General features: G+C 48.1%; 1 protein-coding gene and 1 long non-coding RNA gene across 2 annotated transcripts in view; both read left to right on the top strand.

Moving 5' to 3' along the window:
• The first annotated feature begins 5,432 nt into the window (after positions 1-5,432).
• Positions 5,433-6,976, top strand: LOC146428261 (uncharacterized). Its single transcript, XR_014856133.1, has 2 exons — positions 5,433-5,502; positions 5,599-6,976. It is a non-coding gene; the product is annotated as an uncharacterized LOC146428261 (long non-coding RNA).
• A 1,159-nt stretch (positions 6,977-8,135) lies between these two features.
• The window catches only part of PANK4 (pantothenate kinase 4 (inactive)), a 16,885-nt gene continuing 6,304 nt past the window's right edge, over positions 8,136-18,716 (top strand). The window contains exons 1-9 of the mRNA XM_085079971.1: positions 8,136-8,302; positions 10,905-10,987; positions 11,445-11,653; positions 12,733-12,916; positions 13,421-13,513; positions 14,687-14,840; positions 15,546-15,727; positions 17,113-17,194; positions 18,283-18,383. Coding sequence (XP_084936097.1) covers positions 8,185-8,302; positions 10,905-10,987; positions 11,445-11,653; positions 12,733-12,916; positions 13,421-13,513; positions 14,687-14,840; positions 15,546-15,727; positions 17,113-17,194; positions 18,283-18,383 — 1,206 coding nt within the window. The 5' untranslated portion in view covers positions 8,136-8,184. The remainder of the gene's footprint in view (positions 8,303-10,904; positions 10,988-11,444; positions 11,654-12,732; positions 12,917-13,420; positions 13,514-14,686; positions 14,841-15,545; positions 15,728-17,112; positions 17,195-18,282; positions 18,384-18,716) is intronic.

Raw genomic sequence — 18,716 nt, 5'->3', positions numbered from 1 at the left:
CAACCTCTGGAAAAATCATCAAAAATCAAAATGGAAGTGGAATTGAAGCGAGGTGCTGAGAGGTATCAGCCTTTCAGATTTAACAGCAACCTAACAAATCACTCATTCCACTGCCACTTCATTTCCCTTCTTAGCTTTTCCACCAAGCTGAGCTCAGCCTTGTGCTTTCTGCCTGGTTAGGAGGGAGTATCATACAAATCTCCCAATAACTTCCAAAGAGTTTGGCACCTGCCTCAGCTTGGGGATCTTTGAAACTACCTGCAATGGGGTGAACTAATTTTTGTTGTCTTAATTTTATGACACAAATTCTGCTAGGCAATAACATAATTGCTCCCTTTACTGGAGTGAAATTAGTTATATGGCTAAAGGTATAATTTGATAGGAGAGACTGAGGAAACATTTCCTCTCCTAAATTATTTTTTTTTATTTTACCTTCTCTTCAAAGTAAAATAAGTCTGCACAAATAATCATTTCACAAAACTAGTCTTAACCACAGCAATTCACTGATTTGGGTGTATGACAGGGAATCCTCTCCTTCTTCCAGAGATATGGAAACAGCATAAAACACCAATGGTCAACAATTCAACCTTCCTCAGATTCCCTGGGAGAGCTACCCTTGAAAAGCTGTGTTTCAACCACACAGGTTTTGCTCCCAGACAAAAAAATAAAATAAAAAATTGAATATCTGATTTTGTCTGTGCATGGAGCAACCTGAGATCTGCTCAGCTGACAGATCAAGCTGCATCCAACACTGAACCTGCCCAGTCCTCATATGGTTTGTGGTGAAACCTTCTGTTATCCCCACAGAAAGGTCCCAAAAGCCAAACAGCTGGGTCAGGGATGTGCTGCTCTGCCTCCTTCTGGGTCATGGATCATTTTGGTTATTATTTGGGCACAATAATGGAGTGTTCTTCACCTCTGCCAGTGGAAAGAGGGGTTTGGTACAGGGGTTTGGTACAGGGGTTTGGTACAGGTCTCTACCAATGCTCCAGATTCATTCTTCCTAATGAACTGCTAAGTAATTCACAAGAGATATTTTTAGGTTTTATGGTTGCTTAGGGAGCTTGAAGAAGTCACTTCAACCTCGCTGTGCTCAACTTGTCCTTGTCAATTAGCACAAGCTTGTGAATCCCAGCAGAACTCCAGCTGTTGTCCATGCCTGGGGGGGTTTAAATCAAGCCTAATTAGGGCAGTTTGGGGGAGTTCAGGCTCAGCTGGAGTGCCATGTGCCCCAAAGGCCACCCCAGCCTGATGTGCAGCCACACGTGGCACTGCTGCTCCTCTGGGGATGAGATTCCACCCAAGGAAACCATTTTTTGAGGGTCACAGCTGGCAGCACCTCTCCAGCTTGCGTTAAAAAGAGTGCAAGGGAGAGAAACTGTGAGTTCCTCCTCCCTGGGCGGTGGGAAAGCACCAAACCCCACTGGGAAATCGTTTTGCTCCAGGGAGCTCCCCTTCTGCTTTTCATCAAGCACAGTTGCCCCTCTGGGCTTTAATTTACCAATTACCCCCGAGCTAAAAGCCAGACCTGCAGCCTGCCCTGCCCTGGCCCAGCAAAGGTTATGTTGACAATTTATTGATTATTATCACTTCTCATAATTGAACACAAAGCTTCTTATGGCTCCTCAAGCCCCTGGGGTGACTCTCCCCTGCTCCCAACACATTCCCACCCTTAGGGAAGATGTTGTTTATTATGCTGATCCCACAGCTCAGGAATACTCTCCCGACAAAGCCCCTATTAACCTCAGAGTGTGGGCCTGAGTTTCTCGGAGTTTCCCACACTTTCTTCCCTATTTAGGGCATTCAGAGGCCCACAAAGGAAGCGTGCCTCACAACAGCCCACATTAGTGACGCTTTTTGGCTCCGCATTGTGACGACCAGCAATTCCTGTCCCGATGGACCATCTGGAGAGCTATTTTCCCAAGGAGCACATTGATCGATCAGTATTATGCCAGGGCCCTTTTAAAACTTGGGAACGTTATGCTCTTTGACACTAAATAGGTGTCTCAAGAGGGGTTGTCAGAAAGATTTTAAACCATTTAAGGAAGGCGCAGGAAAAAAAAAAGGTAAAAAAATCGTAATTATTTCTTTAAAAACGCCGTCAATGGCATCTGGGAGACAGGCTGGCAGGAATGTAGGAAATGGCCTAAAATAAAAATGCTCTAAAATTGGTACAAGCCATCAAGTTGTGTGCTGGAAGCACTGCCCCAGAGGTACAGGACACTGCTTTTTAAATCTGCATGACACAGGCAAGGAAATTCTGGGTTTCCACGCTCTTTGCTGATAGCCCACCCTCCCCCAGACCTGTTGCTCCATTGCAGCACGCTGAGTTCCCCTCCATGGAAAATCATGGATCAGATGGGCTAAGAAAGCTGCCAATTGGCATTACAAGCAGTAGCAGCCTCTGTGAAAACTGTGTGTGTAGTAAATCTACACCTGGGTTGAAACCACCACCTGTAAAGCAGGAGCAGAAAGGCCAGGTAGCAATTCCTCAGGGTAGAGGTCCTCCAGCTGTTCTGATTTATGGATTGTCATGGACACCAACCTATAATGACAGTCTTGGGGTGGCTGAATCCTTTCCTGGATCCTTTCCTGGATCCTTTCCTGGATCCTTTCCTGGATCCTTTCCTGGATCCTCTGGGGTTGTTCCTCAACTCACAGCAATCCCAGCACAGCTCAGGGTCACCAGGAGCAGCTCTGCTTGGAGATGATGTACATAGAAAAAGTCAAGGCTCCTGCCTGATGTGCCAGGGCTGAAGGTACAGGTAACCCCCGGCAGGTTGGGATTTTGGAAACAGCATCTTCATGATGCAACTCGGGATTTGATGGGATTTACAGAGGAACAGCCTCTGCCCATGGCATCTCCAGACCTCACACCCCTCTCCAAAGCAGGGAATTACTGGGTGCTGTTGTTCAGTCAAGTCCAGGTTTGGCATTTTTGGGGATTCATCTCTTTTACTCCTTGATTCCCAAAGCAGGGGAAATCGTGTCTCTGAGGCTCAGACAGCCCAACTTGCTGGCTCTGCAGCAGCAGTCCGAGGCACAAACTCCTCCCATGGACATGGAGCACAGGGACAGGGATTTGGATCACAGACACGTTTCAGGGGGACAGACTAACAGTGAAATTTTTAAAAAAGCCAAAACTGAGCAAACTAATTACAGACTTCTAGCAAAGACTAACTGGCCTTCCTACAGCACAGGATAATTTTTCCATACTGAAATCCTTGCAGGAAGTGCATTCTGCACTCCGTAGGGACAGCCCAAGTCTAGACAATTTATTATTCACGAGCATCACTTGGGAAATACTGTTTGCCATTAAGTTTTCAGGTCTTAATAACCAAACCAACCGGGGCGAATATTTGCTCCTCTCACCCACCAGCAGCATACAGAGGCTGGATGGGGCAGGCGCGGGGGAATGGAAGATTTGTGGTGCTTTTCCAAGGGACAGAGAGCCGGGAGTTTGGCAGCAGGGCAGGGTGCCTGGTTCACCATTCCCATCAGATGGAGCGAACCCGCAGCTCCCAGGATTTCCCATTCACGGTGTTAAACTGCCGACAAAAGAAGTGTGCCTGGGAGGGTCCCGGGGAGAGCCCACGCCTGCGGCACCATCTGCCCGGCCCTTCCAGGAAGGGATAAGGCTTTAATCAGTGGGAGCTGGTTTAGCCCTTTGGAGGCCGGGGCATTGTGCTGCGGCCAGCGTGGCGTTATTTAAACCCGCTCATTTCATATTTCCAGGGCTGAAAATTGGGTCAGAGCTGCCCTCCCTTCTCCCCGTGCCCGCGGCTGCCGCCAGCATCCTCCTTCCCGTACGGTGCGTGGCAGGACCTGCTGTCCCCTCGTCCCACGTCATCCCGGGAGGGATCCAGAAAATCCCGTGCTTCACTTCCCTCTGCAGAAACAGCACAAGCACATGTGGGATTGCCCCAGCTCCCAGGAATACTGCAGATTACAAGGTGGCAAAATAGTTCAGCGAGGTGATTTTGAATAGGACTCATAGTTCTTGGTCAGTTACAGCTTTTGACAAGCAAAATAGTTGTACCCTAAGTGATCCATCTAGCCAAAATGTCTTTGGGCTGGGAAGGGAATACACCCATCCCATAAAAATCCGTGAGGATCCAGGCAGTGAAAAGGGCTTTAAAATCTTCAGGTTAATAACTGGTTCCAGGATCATCCTTTGCAGAATCATATCCTTTTATTCACTAGCCCTCTGTGTGCTGGAACACTTTGCTACCCAGGTACCCACAGACACAGGGCTGGCCCTGAGAGGGATGCTGAGGGCAGGTGGAACTGCAGCTGACAGGGAAATGAGAAATTTCCTTTCTGCTTTTGAAAGGCAGGCACGGGAAATAAGTAGGGTTTTCATCAGTGCTGTTGTAGTACTAAAAACAGGTATTCAAAAACTGCATGAGGCCTCCCATGCCTGACTGACAGATCCTAAACCTGACTGGCTTTGTAGTGGATTGTGCTGGGAGAGGGCAGCAGACCTGAGCAGGCAACTTCAAACTACCTGAAAAAACATATTGCTGCAAGGCAACTCCAATCCAGGATCCTGCCTGGCCCTTTCCCCTTCATTACCTGTGGCAGAGTCACCGGAGGGCATCACACCTTCAAGGGGATAATACAGCTAAGGAATAGGCAAGAATTGACTTTTCACTCCCTCTCAGTTGTCTGTAAACGGGAAATATATTTAGGTGGAGACTCAGGAGCAGTGAGGGATTTACAAAGTGGCATGAAATTAAACAGGACATGTTCGGGAAAGACATCACAATCATTACATGTCACGGGCTGCCGTAGGAAAGCCCAGATTACCCCAACAAAAGCAAGGAAGAGCTCTGGATGTAACTTACAGAGGGACTTTAAACAATGGAGAGGAAAATATTTCAAGCTAAGTGTTTGAAGGGCTCTTCCCTCGATTTTAGTCTCTCGTTGCCTGAAAATTATCTGGTACTGTATTCATCTAAGCACGGTTTAATGTCAATGAAAGGGTTTAGTCCCTCTAATTCTGCATCTTTCCCTTTTCAACCTCTCTTTGGGGCGCAGAGCATTATCTCTTCCTGGGATCAGGCTTCTGTGCTTAATTTCAACACAGCCTGGGAAAAAGGCAGCACATTGAGATGTTGACGTTCCCAACATCAGGCAGAAGCTGGCTGATAATGACGGCAAACGCTTTCCCACGTTCCCTGCCCAGCGCCGCGATGCCAAACCCTATTGTGTCACACACTCCCCAGCCCACCTGCTCCTTTGGGAGCGGGGTATTATCCCCAGGCAATTCACAGTCAATTTGCCATGCTGTAATGGATGCTTTCCCATTGTCCCGGGCACGCATGGATTGGCTGGCGACTGTGGGAAACTCCGAGTCGCTCCGGACCCAGACTTTTGTATGCGACCCGGGAGTATAAATAGGGCAGATCTCAGCTCCCCTCTCCACTCGGAGCTGAAAGCAGCCCTTGGGATAACGGTGCTCTCTCCCTGGAAAGCCCATTGCCCGGAGGCAAGCACAGAGTGAGTATCGATGAAGGGCTGGGCCTTTTTGGGTGTTTGGAGCTGGGGAAGGGAAACTTCGCTGCTCACCTTCCCTTCTTCCCTTCTGTGTTACAGCTCCGGCAACCCCAGAGTGGATTTACAGCACTGGAACTGCTCCTGGGAAGGGATTGCAGAGGCACCAGCCTGAATCCGAGCTGGGGAAAGGCGACATACTAGGGATGGCTGCGAGCGAGCCAGGATACGGGCGAGGTGAGTTCTCCCATCGCTCTCACTGCCTTTTCCTTAGGGACCAACTCCAGCCGGAGCCTCCCTGTGTAACACTTCTCTCCTCTCCTGCCCTCCCAGCTTTCGCAGCCCCTGCCAGGAGCCCGCAGCAGGATGATCCTGGCGGGCAGTGCCCCAGGGCGGCTCTGCAGTTCCCGTCCCTCCGTCCCAGGGCAGCAGCAAGGCGGGGGAAGCCGAGCTGCCGCTCCCGGAGGTCACAAGTGGCACCCGAGGACACCGCTTCTCCCTCTGCAGCCACCTCCGGCCACCAGCCTCCTGCAAAACCAGCAGCACCGAGATCCTCCCGCAGCCTCCGGAGGCCTTGGCAGGTCGCGATGCCATGATTCCCGGACACTTGGCGTATTCCAGAGGAGACTATGACTTGCTGTACAAGTCGCCCCCACTCCTCTCACGAGTAGGGAAGGATGCTTCCCCCTTTGCAGGGCGTTGCTCTGCTCGGCTGTGAGCTCCCTTTCTCCCAGAAGGACTGCAACGATCCCACCGCGTGGAGAGAAAGTCGTTCTGAGGGAATGTGAGCTGTATCCTCCCGCTGGGAGGGCTGGAGGGGTCGTTCGGAGGGGAACGACGGCTGTTCTTAACCTCTGCGAGGTTGTCCATGTAGCTCTGCCGGGAAAGCTGCGAGCCCTGGGACGCTCAGAATTCCCAAAAGTGTCCCTTTTTCCTCTGACTCCTCGGGGTCCCAAGGTATCCAACCTGGAATGCCCTGGGGGCTCCGAGGGGGTCTCGCTGGACACTTTTGGGAATCTGACCTTCCCACGGTGCCATAAGGGTTTCTATAATATTTATAGTCTGTAGTGAGCATGCTCTGAGAATGGTTAAACCATATCCCAAACTGTGTAGAGGAAATTCCTCGGGATGTCTTGCTCACCAGCCAGGGCTGTTTGTGAGGTTCAGGATGAGTGTGTGCCTTTTGTAAAGGCGAGAGCTCGTTTTTATGTCCTTGTAGGACTGGAAGTTACGGCTGTGCTGTCGATTTTAGAAGAAATATTTATCAAAGTCTTTCATGAAAGGCAGGCGTATAAATTGTATTTAGTTTTTGGTACCCTTTTGCCAGGGGAAAATGGGAATTTTTTACTGTCCTTGGAGGATGTTATGAAGTGTTCTGTGCAAGCTGCACCAATGTATGACCTGTGCCAGAATTATCTTGAACGTCAGAAGTTGGAGAAACTTTTAACGGTCAGAAATAAATAAAAATCTGGTTAATAAATCCAAAGTTGTTGGTTTTTTTTTTTTTTTTTGGGTAGTTTTTACAGCTGGTTTCCCTGTGGTGAACGGACATGACACACATTTCAGTGAAAGCTGAGATATTTAGGGTTGGCACTGAATTTCTGCACCAGTTTGTGTCCATCAGGACCCCCTGCAATGCTGTTTTCCATAGCTCGGGAATATTAAACGTGAGACAAAACAACAGCATGCCCGGGCAGCCAATTCTTTGAGAATTCAGAGCCAAGAAAGGTCATTGCAAGGGTGAATTCGGGAAAAAAAATCATGGAATAGTTTGGTTGGGATGGACCTTAAAGATCATCTAATTCTGACCCCTTGTCACAGCCGGGGACACGAAACACAGGCGATACTTTTAATTAAGAGATAAAGTTTTCCAAGGCGCCCCATGGCACATTTCACATTCCTGGGGATGTGTCCGGGTCACAAAACCCTTGGAAAAGCAGACGATTAAAATTCCAGGCTTTGGCTACAGGGGACACGCGTGGGGCTGCTGTGTGTGTTTATTGTCACTGTCCTGGACCCTCGGGACCCCGTGAGCCACCAGGGACACCCCGGGGGGCTCTCTGTCCGTTCTCCCCGGGTTTCTCCGGGGGAAGAGACCCCGTTCCGCCCCTAAGGGTCTCACTGACTCCTTCAGGGGTCTGTCCTTGTCCCCTCCACGTTCCCCCCGGGGATCCCTCTGCCCATTGTCCCCAGGTTTCCCCGGAGGTCTCCCTGCCCTCCCCGGGGGTCTCTCTGCCCGTTCTCCCCCCTAAGGGTCTCATCGACCCCTCCAAGGGTTTGCCCTTGTCCCTTAGGCTCTCCCCATCCCTCCCCGCTCCTCCCGCGGTCTCACCTTCCCGCTGTCACCAGTGTCACCCCGGCGGTCTCACCGCCCCTCCCTGGTGTCCCTCCCCTTCAATTCCCCCGGGGGTCTCTCCGCCGGCTCCCCCCCAGTTTTCCCCGGGGATCTCCCTGCCCTCCCCGGGGGTTTCTCTCCCCATTTTCCCTCTCTGGGGTCTCACCGATCCCTCCCGAGGGTCTCTCCCTGTCCCCCCGCCATGTCCTCCAGGCTCCGCCCCCCTGTGGGCGTGGCCACCGCGCTCTCCCCGCCTCCCCCGCGCGCCCTCCCCTCGTTAGCATGCAGATTTATGCGCATACATTTGCATGCCGATGAGGCCGGGGTGAGGGAGGGAGCGGGTCGCGTTCAAAATGGCGGAGCGGGGCGGGCGCGGCAGCGGTCACGGCAGCCTGGACAAGAGCATCACCCTCCCGCCCGACGAGATCTTCCGCAACCTGGAGAACGCCAAGCGCTTCGCCATAGACATCGGTAAGCGGGCGGGGGGGCCCTGCGGGGAGGGGGCGGCGGCGGGGAGCGGGCGGCGGCTCCGGCCCCGCTGAGGGGACAGCGGGGGGCCGGGCCGGCCGCGCGGAGCACGCTGGGAAGTGTAGTTCCCCGCGGCGCGCTGGCCGGCGCGAGCTGGCGCGGGGTCACTACAGCTCCCGGCGGGCTGCGTGGCGTGGGGGGCGGCGCGGGGCGTGACGGGAGTTGTAGTCCCGGCGCCGGGTGCCGGCGCGGCGCGGGCGGGCAGCGGCACTACAGGTCCCGGCGGGCCGCGCGCGGGTAACGGGCCGCGGGGAGCCGGGCGGGGCGGCCCTGCCGGGGCTGCCCTTGGCGGCCAAGGGGGGACAGGGGAGAGCTCGGGGGGCACGGCCGAACCGGCTGGGGGCCGGCGGGGCCAGGGGCACCGGCTGCGCCCCCTCAGAGCGCGCCGGGCCCGGCCCCAGTGCCCCCGGCCCGAGCGCGGAGCCCCCCGGGCGCCCCCCGCCCAGGCCGCGGCCCGCGGGATGCTGCGTGCGGTCCTGCGGTGCACGAAACCGGCCTGAAGAGGCAAAAAGGGCCGGGGGCCAGGCTGTGGCACTGCCTGGGGAGGGCAGGGCGGCTGCAGGGCTTGGCGTGGGTCGGGGGCTGTCAGTGCTGCCTCAGCCATCCCCCAAAACACCTCCTGCTTTGTGCTACGCCCGAGCAGCCAGCATTCCTGATTTGCCACCTCCTGAGCCGAGGGACAGGGTGACACACGGCAGGGTGACACCTGCGCGGGAGTTGTGCGGGGACAGGCTGAGCCTGTTCGCATTGGCACCCGTGCAGGGATCAGCAGCGGTTCTGAGGACATGCACTAAGCCAGAAGTGCCAGTTCACACGTTTTCCTCCCGTTCCACAGCCACAAGGTCAGCAGAACTTTTTAGGAGAAAAGCCAGGATAAGGAAAACCAAGCCATATGAACGCTGCTCTGTGTGGTGGGGACTCAGTGGCAATGGGAAGAAAACCTGCACCATAACAGAGAATCTTGTGGTGTCACCAGTCACTTCAGCCCCTCAGGAGCTGCTGGTTCCATGCCTGTTCAAACACCAGCCAGATCTGGCCCTTTGTGCGGGTCAGCGCGGAATTAGAGCCGTGGGATTAGTTATAAAACCTAGTTACACGTCTCAGCTGGTGTTCTGAATGGATTTAAGTCTTTAAAAACTGGGAGAGGAAGGGGATAATGCATAAAGCATGGATCTACATGCCGTGGATCTGGTGATAAATTGCTGCAGCACCTGTGTCACTGTCAATGTAGAGAGCGTGACATTCCAGCACGGGCTTTGTGATTGCTCAGTTTGGAGCTGTGGAAGGAAGCTTTTCCATGAAAAGCTGTGCAACCCCTCACCTCTAAGCACCAAACCCTCACCTTTTACCAGAGCAGATTGTGGATTTTGTTTACCAGAAACTTTAAAGCACTGGCTGGGACACTGAAATCAGATCCAAGGTCGGGGAAGCTTTGTTGCTTTTGTTACTATAAGTGTGTGTCCATGGTCACTCTGTGTTGACCTCACTCAAGTTTTGCTGGAGTAAACTGCCTGTTTTAGTCCTACAGATTGCAAGTATTTTCTTAATAAAACTACTTGAGCACTATGGCAAGCTGACAGTGCTGTTATAAAGGCAAAGCTACACACTCTAGGGATTATCTTGTGCTGCTTCATTTCTTGGTTATTATAGGGCAGGAAAGTGCAGTGCCACTGAATTTAGCCATTATTTAGGATCTAACATTGCCAGGTTTTTGTTTACTTTCAGGACTTTAACATTAACCCAGTAGTTGGTCACAGTGACCCTCAGACCTTGCACTGAGCAATGTGGTGGAAAACAGTGAAGTTATTCAGTGTAGCTCCAGAAATTCGCTTTTGCAGGTCAGATGCAAAGACAAGAGCAAGGGCAAGAGGTTGAGTTCTGTTTCAGGAGGAGAGTTGAGAGTTTCATTGCCATGAGCAGACTGGAGGCCTGAAGAGGCTGCTGAGGCTGCTGTGCTCAGACATGCACATTGGTAATATCTCCAAATGCTGCGTGCTTGAGAAACATCATCCTGAGCATTCTTTACCCCAAAGCCAGGAACAAGCTTGCAAAATAGTTACTCAGTCATTTTCAGAGTCATTTTCCATCCAGCCATGAACTTTCAGACTTGTCCCTAGAAGCAGGGTAAGAATGTTATTTAGGTGTTGCTGGTGAAACACTCTGTGCACATGGAGGGCTTTGCTCAGTTGCGGCAAACCAGCTGAGAAAATCCTCATACAGATTTGGGGGGTTCCATAAAGTTTCCAAACAAGGTAAATAACAGCATTTCATGTATTGGCCTGGCTAATTAAGAATTTTCACTGCTTATCTTCGTCCCATATCAGCTGGGCACAAGCTGAATTTATGGAGCTTTTCCCTCCTGTGGTGCTCTGGGGGTTAACCAGGCCAAACAATTCCTCTACAAAGGTTCTTTCTGCATTTCCCTTAATCCTTTCTAGCTTTTTTACTTGAGGAGACCTTGAGAACCAAGAGCTGGCAAACATCAGTTGTGTTGTTTGTGCCAATGTGAGGCATTAATCATAACTTGTCATCTCTTTATGAACAGGTGGTTCATTAACCAAGCTGGCTTATTATTCAACTGTCCAGCACAAAGTGGCAAGAGTGAGGTCCTTTGATCATTCTGGAAAGGTGAGAATTCCAGCAGGGAATGTGATTGATTCACAGGAATGAGGTTCTGGACTGGGTAGAACAGAAATTTTATCCAAACCCATTTAATAACTTGTTCTATTTAAAAATTCTTGGGAAGTGTTTGCATTATCAGGAAATGTTTGTATTGTCAGGAACTGTTTGAAATAGTTATTTTCCAGACAGGTAATTCTGTAAAAAATCTCTCTTCCCATGTAGACATAACTTTCCTAATGCAAAGGATTTAATGCATGTCTGCTGCATGGGAGAATTGATTATCTCAGCTTAAAGAGAATTAAGACCTGTGAAACTCTATTCTTCTTTGACATAGCTTGAGGTGTTCTGTTTAATGGCATTATCACAGTTTTAAGGGAAAAAAAAAAGCACAAGTTCAGTAGTTTAACCTTTAACCTTATTTCTCCAAGAATGTTCTCTTAAGAAATCCTTTTCTCTTTTAAAGGACATAGAAAATGAACCTTTGTATGAAATATCTGTTCAGGAGGAGATTACAGCTCGACTTCACTTCATTAAATTTGAAAACACTTACATTGAAACCTGCCTAGATTTCATCAAAGACCACCTTGTCAATACAGAGACAAAAGTCATCAAAGCCACGGGTGGTGGTGCCTATAAATTCAAAGACCTTATTGAGAAGAAACTGGGGTTGAAGTAAGTGGAACTGTTCTTTTTTTTTTTTTTCTTTTTCTGTAAAGAATTAACTTCCACCCACTCCAAAAGCTGCTGTAATTTTCCTGGGCATGCTCAGAGGTAATTAATGTGACATTCATTTATTGTATAGCTCCTACCTCAACTTCGTGCAAAGGCTTGCAGGAGAACAAAGGGCAGCCACATGAATTTACAGCCTCATAAATTTACTGTTCAAACATCCTTATCGAACACCAAATACTAGAAAGCTTACACTGAAACCTGCCTAGGTTTCATCAAAGGCCATCTTATCAATAGAGAGACTACAGTCATCAAAGCTACAGATGGTGGTGCCTATAAATTCACACCTTCTAGACTATAAGTGTAGAAAAAACATTCATTTACTCCAGTATTAAACATCACTGGGGAGAGCTTTCAGGCATCTCTCCTGGTGTGTTCTGTGTAGTACATTCCTCAACCCCTGAGGGCTGTGCTCATCTTTTAAACTGTCTTTGCAAATTACTTACTTCTCCTCATAAGCTGGACTCTGTTATCTGTTTGCACACTGGGGATACATCCTGTTGTGGATCCTGCTACTCCTGGGAGAAATCTCTTCTTCTGTGTTTGCTAATCCCAATTGCAGGCTCTTCCCAGTCCCTTGAATCTCATAAACAAGTGCTGAAATGTGGAGAGGGCCTTCTGTGCTTTATTAGGAGGCAGGGGAAGAGCAACAGACAATTATTCCATGTTGGGAAATTGTTTTCTGAGGTTAATTTCCAGCTAAGCTTCCTGACCTACTTTGCTGCAGGGGCGCAGAGCCCATGAAAGGAGCAGGGCAGGAAAGAGCAATGTAAACAAGCAAACAGGATTATTTGTAATGACAACATGATTAAAGTTACTGTGTAACAGAACTCCAGGCTGGAGTTGTGCCATGGGAGGGGAGCACCAGACCATGTGCAGATGGAGGTTTCATGTTTCCATGAGCTGGACTGGAGCCACGTGGTGTGAAAATTCCCGTCTGCAAAGTCTGTGTAAACTGCTGCTCCAAACTGCCTTATCAGCAGGGCTGGGACGTTTACTGAAGGCTTTTTCCTCCCCCTCAGAGTTGATAAGGAAGATGTAATGACCTGCCTAATTAAGGGGTGCAACTTCGTGCTGAGGAACATCCCCCATGAGGTGTTTGCATACCAGAAGGACTCAGACACAGAATTTCGGTTCCAGACAAACCACCCCAACATTTTCCCGTATTTGCTGGTGAACATTGGCTCAGGGGTCTCTATAGTCAAGGTGAGTGCTGGCTAAAATGTTTTATGGGAGAATTTATTAAGGATTTGTACTTGTTTCTTCTTGGGTAATGCAAGGTATAAAAAGGAAATAGTGCTTTAAAAAATTACTTCTATTTTTTATAGTTAAGAATGCTTTTCTATTCACTACCAGAATTTTTTTAAAATAGCATTTAATTTGGTGTTTCGAGAAGTGGTTGTATTGCCTGATGAGGACAAAGGCTGTCAGATCAAAGTGATTTTTGACGTTTGTTTGTCACACTGTTGAAGAGACCAAATTTAATGTCTATATTTAGGATTATTAGCCAAGAATTAAATACAAAGATTCCCAAAACTGCTTGTGGTGTGAATATGTGCTTTGTGCCCTTCTACCCTGCCACTTCCACCATGAAAGGATTCCACCCACACTGATTCCACTGTTCCAAAACCCTGCACTGTCTCACATTTAGATCTGTGTTCAGCGTTGTGACAGAACTTTCCAGACAAATCTGCCTTGTTTGATTGACAGGTAGAAACAGAAGACAAATTCGAATGGATTGGGGGCAGCTCAATTGGAGGTGGAACCTTCTGGGGTCTTGGAGCTCTGCTCACCAAAACAAAGGTATCAAGTGTCTGTTTTAAGGGTGGTATTAAAGGAAATGCTGGGAGGAAGCTTGAAATGCTGGAATGTTAGATAACAAGGCAGTCCTGGACTTGTGTTCATATTTTTGGCACTTGTGATGCATAAAAGGAAGCTTTACATGTAAAAAGATACTGGTGGAATATAGGGACAAGAATTAGAAAATGCTTATTGTGGCCAAAAGCAATCCTGCTTGGGGCTCAAGGACAGGTGATGTCTTTAATGCAAAGAGCCTCCTCAAAGTGACAAAAATTTTTTTTGTTCTCTTTTCAACATGAAATGCCAGCCCAGGTCCTGCAATATTGTCTGCAGAAGGAAGCAGGGAGCAAAAAATTGCTGCAAAATGTTTACAAGCAGAGAGGAGGAATTTTGCCTCTTGGTTGGTTTCTGGTTGCCAACATGAGTTTAAATCCTGGGCTGATGATTTGCCAGAGCAAGGCCTGACTTAGTCCTGCCCAGCCCAGCTCTTAGATCATGCTGGGCTTCCCAAAGAGCCACCTGGCTGAAGTGAGTGTCCTAAATGTCAGCAGGGCAGGAAAAGCTACAGTTACAAATGCACCAGATAAGAAAATGTCAACAGGAGGGCACAACCCGGGTTGTGCTTTTTGTTTGGTGCTCCTGAAGAAGAAATCGTAGAACATGACGGCGCCTGTCTTAATTCTGCCTTGGTTTTGTAGAAGAAATTTGAGTTAGCAGAGTTATAAATCAAGTATTGGGATAATGCAGCTTGCCTGCAAGTTTAATTTCAGGGACACAGACATATTCTGCAGCAGTAGAGGCACATGGAGTCTTTTTTTTGTCGAACTTACTATTTTTTGTGCTTCAAGAAGACATAATTCTGTTTTCTCTCATTTCCTGTGTTTCTGACTTCCAAGATAAGCAGTGCATGAGGATTTTGACTGTTTTATATTTGCTGATCCACCTTAGTTTTCAGGGGAAATCCAACAAAATATCTGCAGATAAGAATGATAGTGTTTTTCATCATTAAAGGAGTTCCACTTAAGCTCTCTCTGTTTGATCAGATATGGACTCTGGATACATCTTGTAATTGAAATAATCTGTTTTAGGGTTAATTCTACAACTGGTTTTGGTCAGTAAAGATGCTGCAGAGCTCTGGTCCAGCTCAGCTGTGCTAACTGTGCTTCTCACCCTCAGAAATTTGATGAGTTGCTGCAGCTGGCCTCAAAGGGCCAACACACCAACGTGGACATGCTGGTGAAGGATGTGTATGGAGGTGCCTACCAGACCCTGGGGCTCAGTGGGAATCTCATTGCCAGCAGCTTTGGGAAGTCCACAACAGCAGACAAAGGTACTGGGATGGAAAAGATCTACCCAACCACCTCCTCTGGCCCTTGGGAATCAGCTTTACTCATGCAAAAAGACCTGAAAATAATCACCAGCTTCATTCATGATCTGCACAATGTTCATTAAAAATATTGTCCAGCACTGCTTTACAAGCAGACATTTGAATTTTCAGTTTGGGATTTCCTAAGTCTAGGGAAAATTTTAAAAATAGCTGTCTGGCTAGCCTGGGATTAATTGATTCCTGTGGGAAATAGATGTGGTTTTCTGGGCTCCAAAAAGGCTCTTTGGCAGGGAGTTACTACAGTTTGCAGTTTATTTGCAGTATCTTAATGAAATGCTTGCAGTGCATCTCAGGCCAAGAGGGCTGGATGAACCTCACCCGAGGTTCCTAGAGAGAAGAAATGGATTCTTGCCATCCAGGAAGTTGGTTTTTTTTTCAGGAAATGTTTCACATAGGCTTAGTGAGGTTTTTTTGGTGGTTTTTTATTTTCCTGATGTCTTCAATCAAATCACACTCCTCCTTGTTTGAACTACATTTTATTTGTGAGATTTTTGCAGGGGGTAACACTTTCCTTCTCCACACATAAAGAAAACTGCTCCAACCCTGTATTTTTCTTTTCCCCCAGCTGCAGGCTCAGTTAGAACAGCACAGAAGCCTTAGAGCTTCCTCAGCTGTGTGTAACTTGCTTTACTCTTCCTCCCCTTTCAGAATTTTCCAAAGAAGATATGGCCAAAAGCTTGCTGCACATGATCAGCAATGACATTGGTCAGCTGGCCTGCCTCTATGCCAAACTGCACAACCTGGATAAAATCTATTTTGGAGGATTCTTTATCCGGGGCCACCCTGTCACCATGCGCACAATAACCTACAGCATCAACTTCTTCTCCAAGGTAAGGGAAACACAGGGATTCCTCCAGCAAAAGCACATTTTAGTTGTTTTTCTAGGCTGTTGGGATACCTTAATAAATGAATTTGCACATGAAGTAAGCTTAGAAGGCTGCTCCTTAGGTAGGTAAGGCAGGGATGTGTTGTGGGAGGGATGAAATCAATGTGAAATGCCTGGGAGTTGTGTCTGACCCTTTTTCTCTCTCCCCACCTCCCTCTCTCTCTCTCTTTTTATTATTATTTTTTGATTGACAGTCTGTCTTGTAGCTCCATGTAATGAGTTTTCACTGTGCTCTTAGATAGTCACCATCATTATTCAATTCCTCTTGCTGATTTGCATCTTTCCACCCCCAGGCCATGCAGTGTGGGGTTGTTCTGCTGAGACAGTTGGCATCAGTGGGGTTTTGTTATTAAAGAGAAAATCAAACCCCAAATCAACCAAGCTGAAGTTCTTTGCAGGTTTTAAAGCTGTGGAAAATACTGAAGATTTTTGGCTAGGAAAAAGGTTCAGTCCAAAAGCTCCTTAATGGTTGTTACAGGTGGATTAGTCCTGCACTTTGGGAATTTCATGCAGTAGATGACACCATTTTTTTTCTCATCTCAGTGCTTCATGCAAGAGACTCCTGTGTGCTGCTTTCCCCCTCTTTATTTCACCATTGTTGTCCTTTTCTGTAAAACTTTGAGTCCTAAGAAAACTACTGCAAAACTGCAGCTTTAGGTTGTTGTAAGAAACACTTTACCAGGGATTGGAATCCAAACCTCCCTGTGAGCTGGAGCTGCTGTTTGCCCGTGGCTCCCCTCAGGGTGAGCTCTTCCCACAATCTCTGGTGAATTCCTTGGAAAAAGCCATGTCTCACCCAGCCTGGGGAAGCTGAGGGGCCCTGCTGTGAGGATGGAGGGCTCTTCTCCCCAGCATTCCTGTATTTCACGTTAATAATTGCACTGTTTGGATGGGGAAATCCTTGCCTGTGGATAATGCAGTGTCTGTGTGGTGTTGAGGAGCAGTGCAATGAAATAAACACAGTTAGCAATGTCCCAAACGTGTTGGCTGCAGTGACAACACTTGGGAATCACACAACCGTGTATTTCCAGCCTGTTGAAGCAAGAGGAGTTGAATATTCATGGAATGATGCAGTGGTGTTTTCCAGGGAAGGCCTTAGAGCACATGGGTGTTTTCCAGCTGTTTGCTAACTGGGGGATGATGTGTGTGAGCAGCTCCTCCCCGAGCTTTTCCAGAAGCATTAAACTTGCTGAATGTGTGAGAATGTAGCACAAATGACTATTACCATCTTCTAGTTGTTTCTATTAAATTAAAGTGTGAAACTAGTGACAAAGAAGTGCCTGTTAGCCCTCAGGGACCATCCAATTGCAATGTTTCATATTGTGGCAGGGAGAGGTTCAGGCATTGTTCCTGAGACATGAAGGCTACCTGGGAGCCATTGGGGCATTTTTAAAAGGAGCTGAACAAGACAGTAAGTACAGCACTGCTCTGTTCTGTATATGCTGTGTTCTGAAATGTCAGTGTACTGTCCAAGTTTCTCTTTTTAAGAGGCTGCATGTAAGCTGTTGCCTAAATAAATCCATTTGGCACTAATAAACACAGATGCTGGGCTTTGGTTTTATACATTCTGGCAGGGACATCCTAATTTCTCACTGGATTTCCTGCTCACCTTTGAGAAGGCAGCAGGACTGGGCTCTTCTCTTCTCTTCTCTGCACTTCTGCAAAGAGCAGTCACAGCTCTAAATCCAGCCAGGGGAAACGTGGGTTTGGAGATCTTTCCCCCTCTTAAAGAGGCCACTGCAGAATTCCTTTAATGTACTGAGGAAGACCAGCATCTCCAAACTGTGTTTGTTTGGGAGTGAAAAGCCTCACAGAGGAGACCCTTCTGTGCAGATCCCTTGGATACAGGGTGCTGTGGTGGAATTCTGCCTGTTCAGTTTCCCTTTTCCCTGGTGATGTACTGGCAAGCCAGGCAGTGCATTGGTTACAGTGGCACAGCCACAGGCTGGTAATGGTACTTAGTTCAGTAAGTATCAAATACACCTCCAAAAAATGGATGTGGAATTCTTTTCCTGCCCGTTTGATAGAGATGGGCAAGGAACCAGCTACTGAGGAATTAAAGACATTGCTTCTGCAGCATGAACTGTACATCTGAGCTCATTAAACTTTTTCTCAAATAAAGCAAATCTAGAAATAACTTCAGTGTTTCTCTAAAACTGACATTTTGCTTTGAGGGTTCTGTAATTCTATTTTGTTAATAATGGATCTAGATTTAGAAATAAATGCTCAGTGATAGTGCTTTGAAGGCATGCTGATTAATGACAAGGAAATGGGGTTAAAAAGAATGACTTTAGAACTTTAATTGTCTCTTGTCTCATTCAGGTTGAAGCTCTTTGGAGCAGGTAACTCACTGAGTGGTTGAAACATTTCTTTTGGGGGTTAGAGGGAAAAATTCTGTTTGCTTTTAAAGACAAGGGGAGCTGGCTCTAGCCTCACTCACAGGAGTATTTCCAGTTTTATTTTCAGTTTATGTGTGTCTGTTGTCTTTCTCTTTTCTAGATCCAAACCAGTACAGCTGGGGAGAGAATTATGCTGGCAGTTCTGGGCTTATGAGCACATCCCCTGATGTTTACCCCATGCAGAGAACACGGAGTGGTACAGTATGTGCTCTCTTTTCTAGCCCTGGGTGTGTCCTAGCAGTGCTGACCTGCCAATAGGTGATTATTGTCCAGCTGGTTGCCTTTTGCCCCTGGGACTGCTGCTTGTCCAGAGGAGTGACCAGCCTGGTGTGATGTTGTCCTGAGTGGTGTTGGATGGAATGACCCATAAAACAGACTGGCTGCTACTTTGTCTTACTCTCCTTCTCCAGACTGGGGGGAATGTTTGTCTCTTACCCTTCCACTGGAGCAGCTGGATTTTGCTGCAGCTGAAATACTGCAGAATTTGGAATCTGATGTTCCACCATCTTTAAGCAGCGTTAATTTGCTTCCCAT

Source organism: Lichenostomus cassidix, chromosome 21 (genome assembly GCF_008360975.1).
Source record: "Lichenostomus cassidix isolate B80296 chromosome 21, HeHo_3.0, whole genome shotgun sequence".
In the NCBI taxonomy this organism is placed as follows: domain Eukaryota; kingdom Metazoa; phylum Chordata; class Aves; order Passeriformes; family Meliphagidae; genus Lichenostomus; species Lichenostomus cassidix.
The sequence above is the reverse complement of the archived record's forward strand: the minus strand, read 5'-3'. Positions and strand labels throughout refer to the sequence as shown.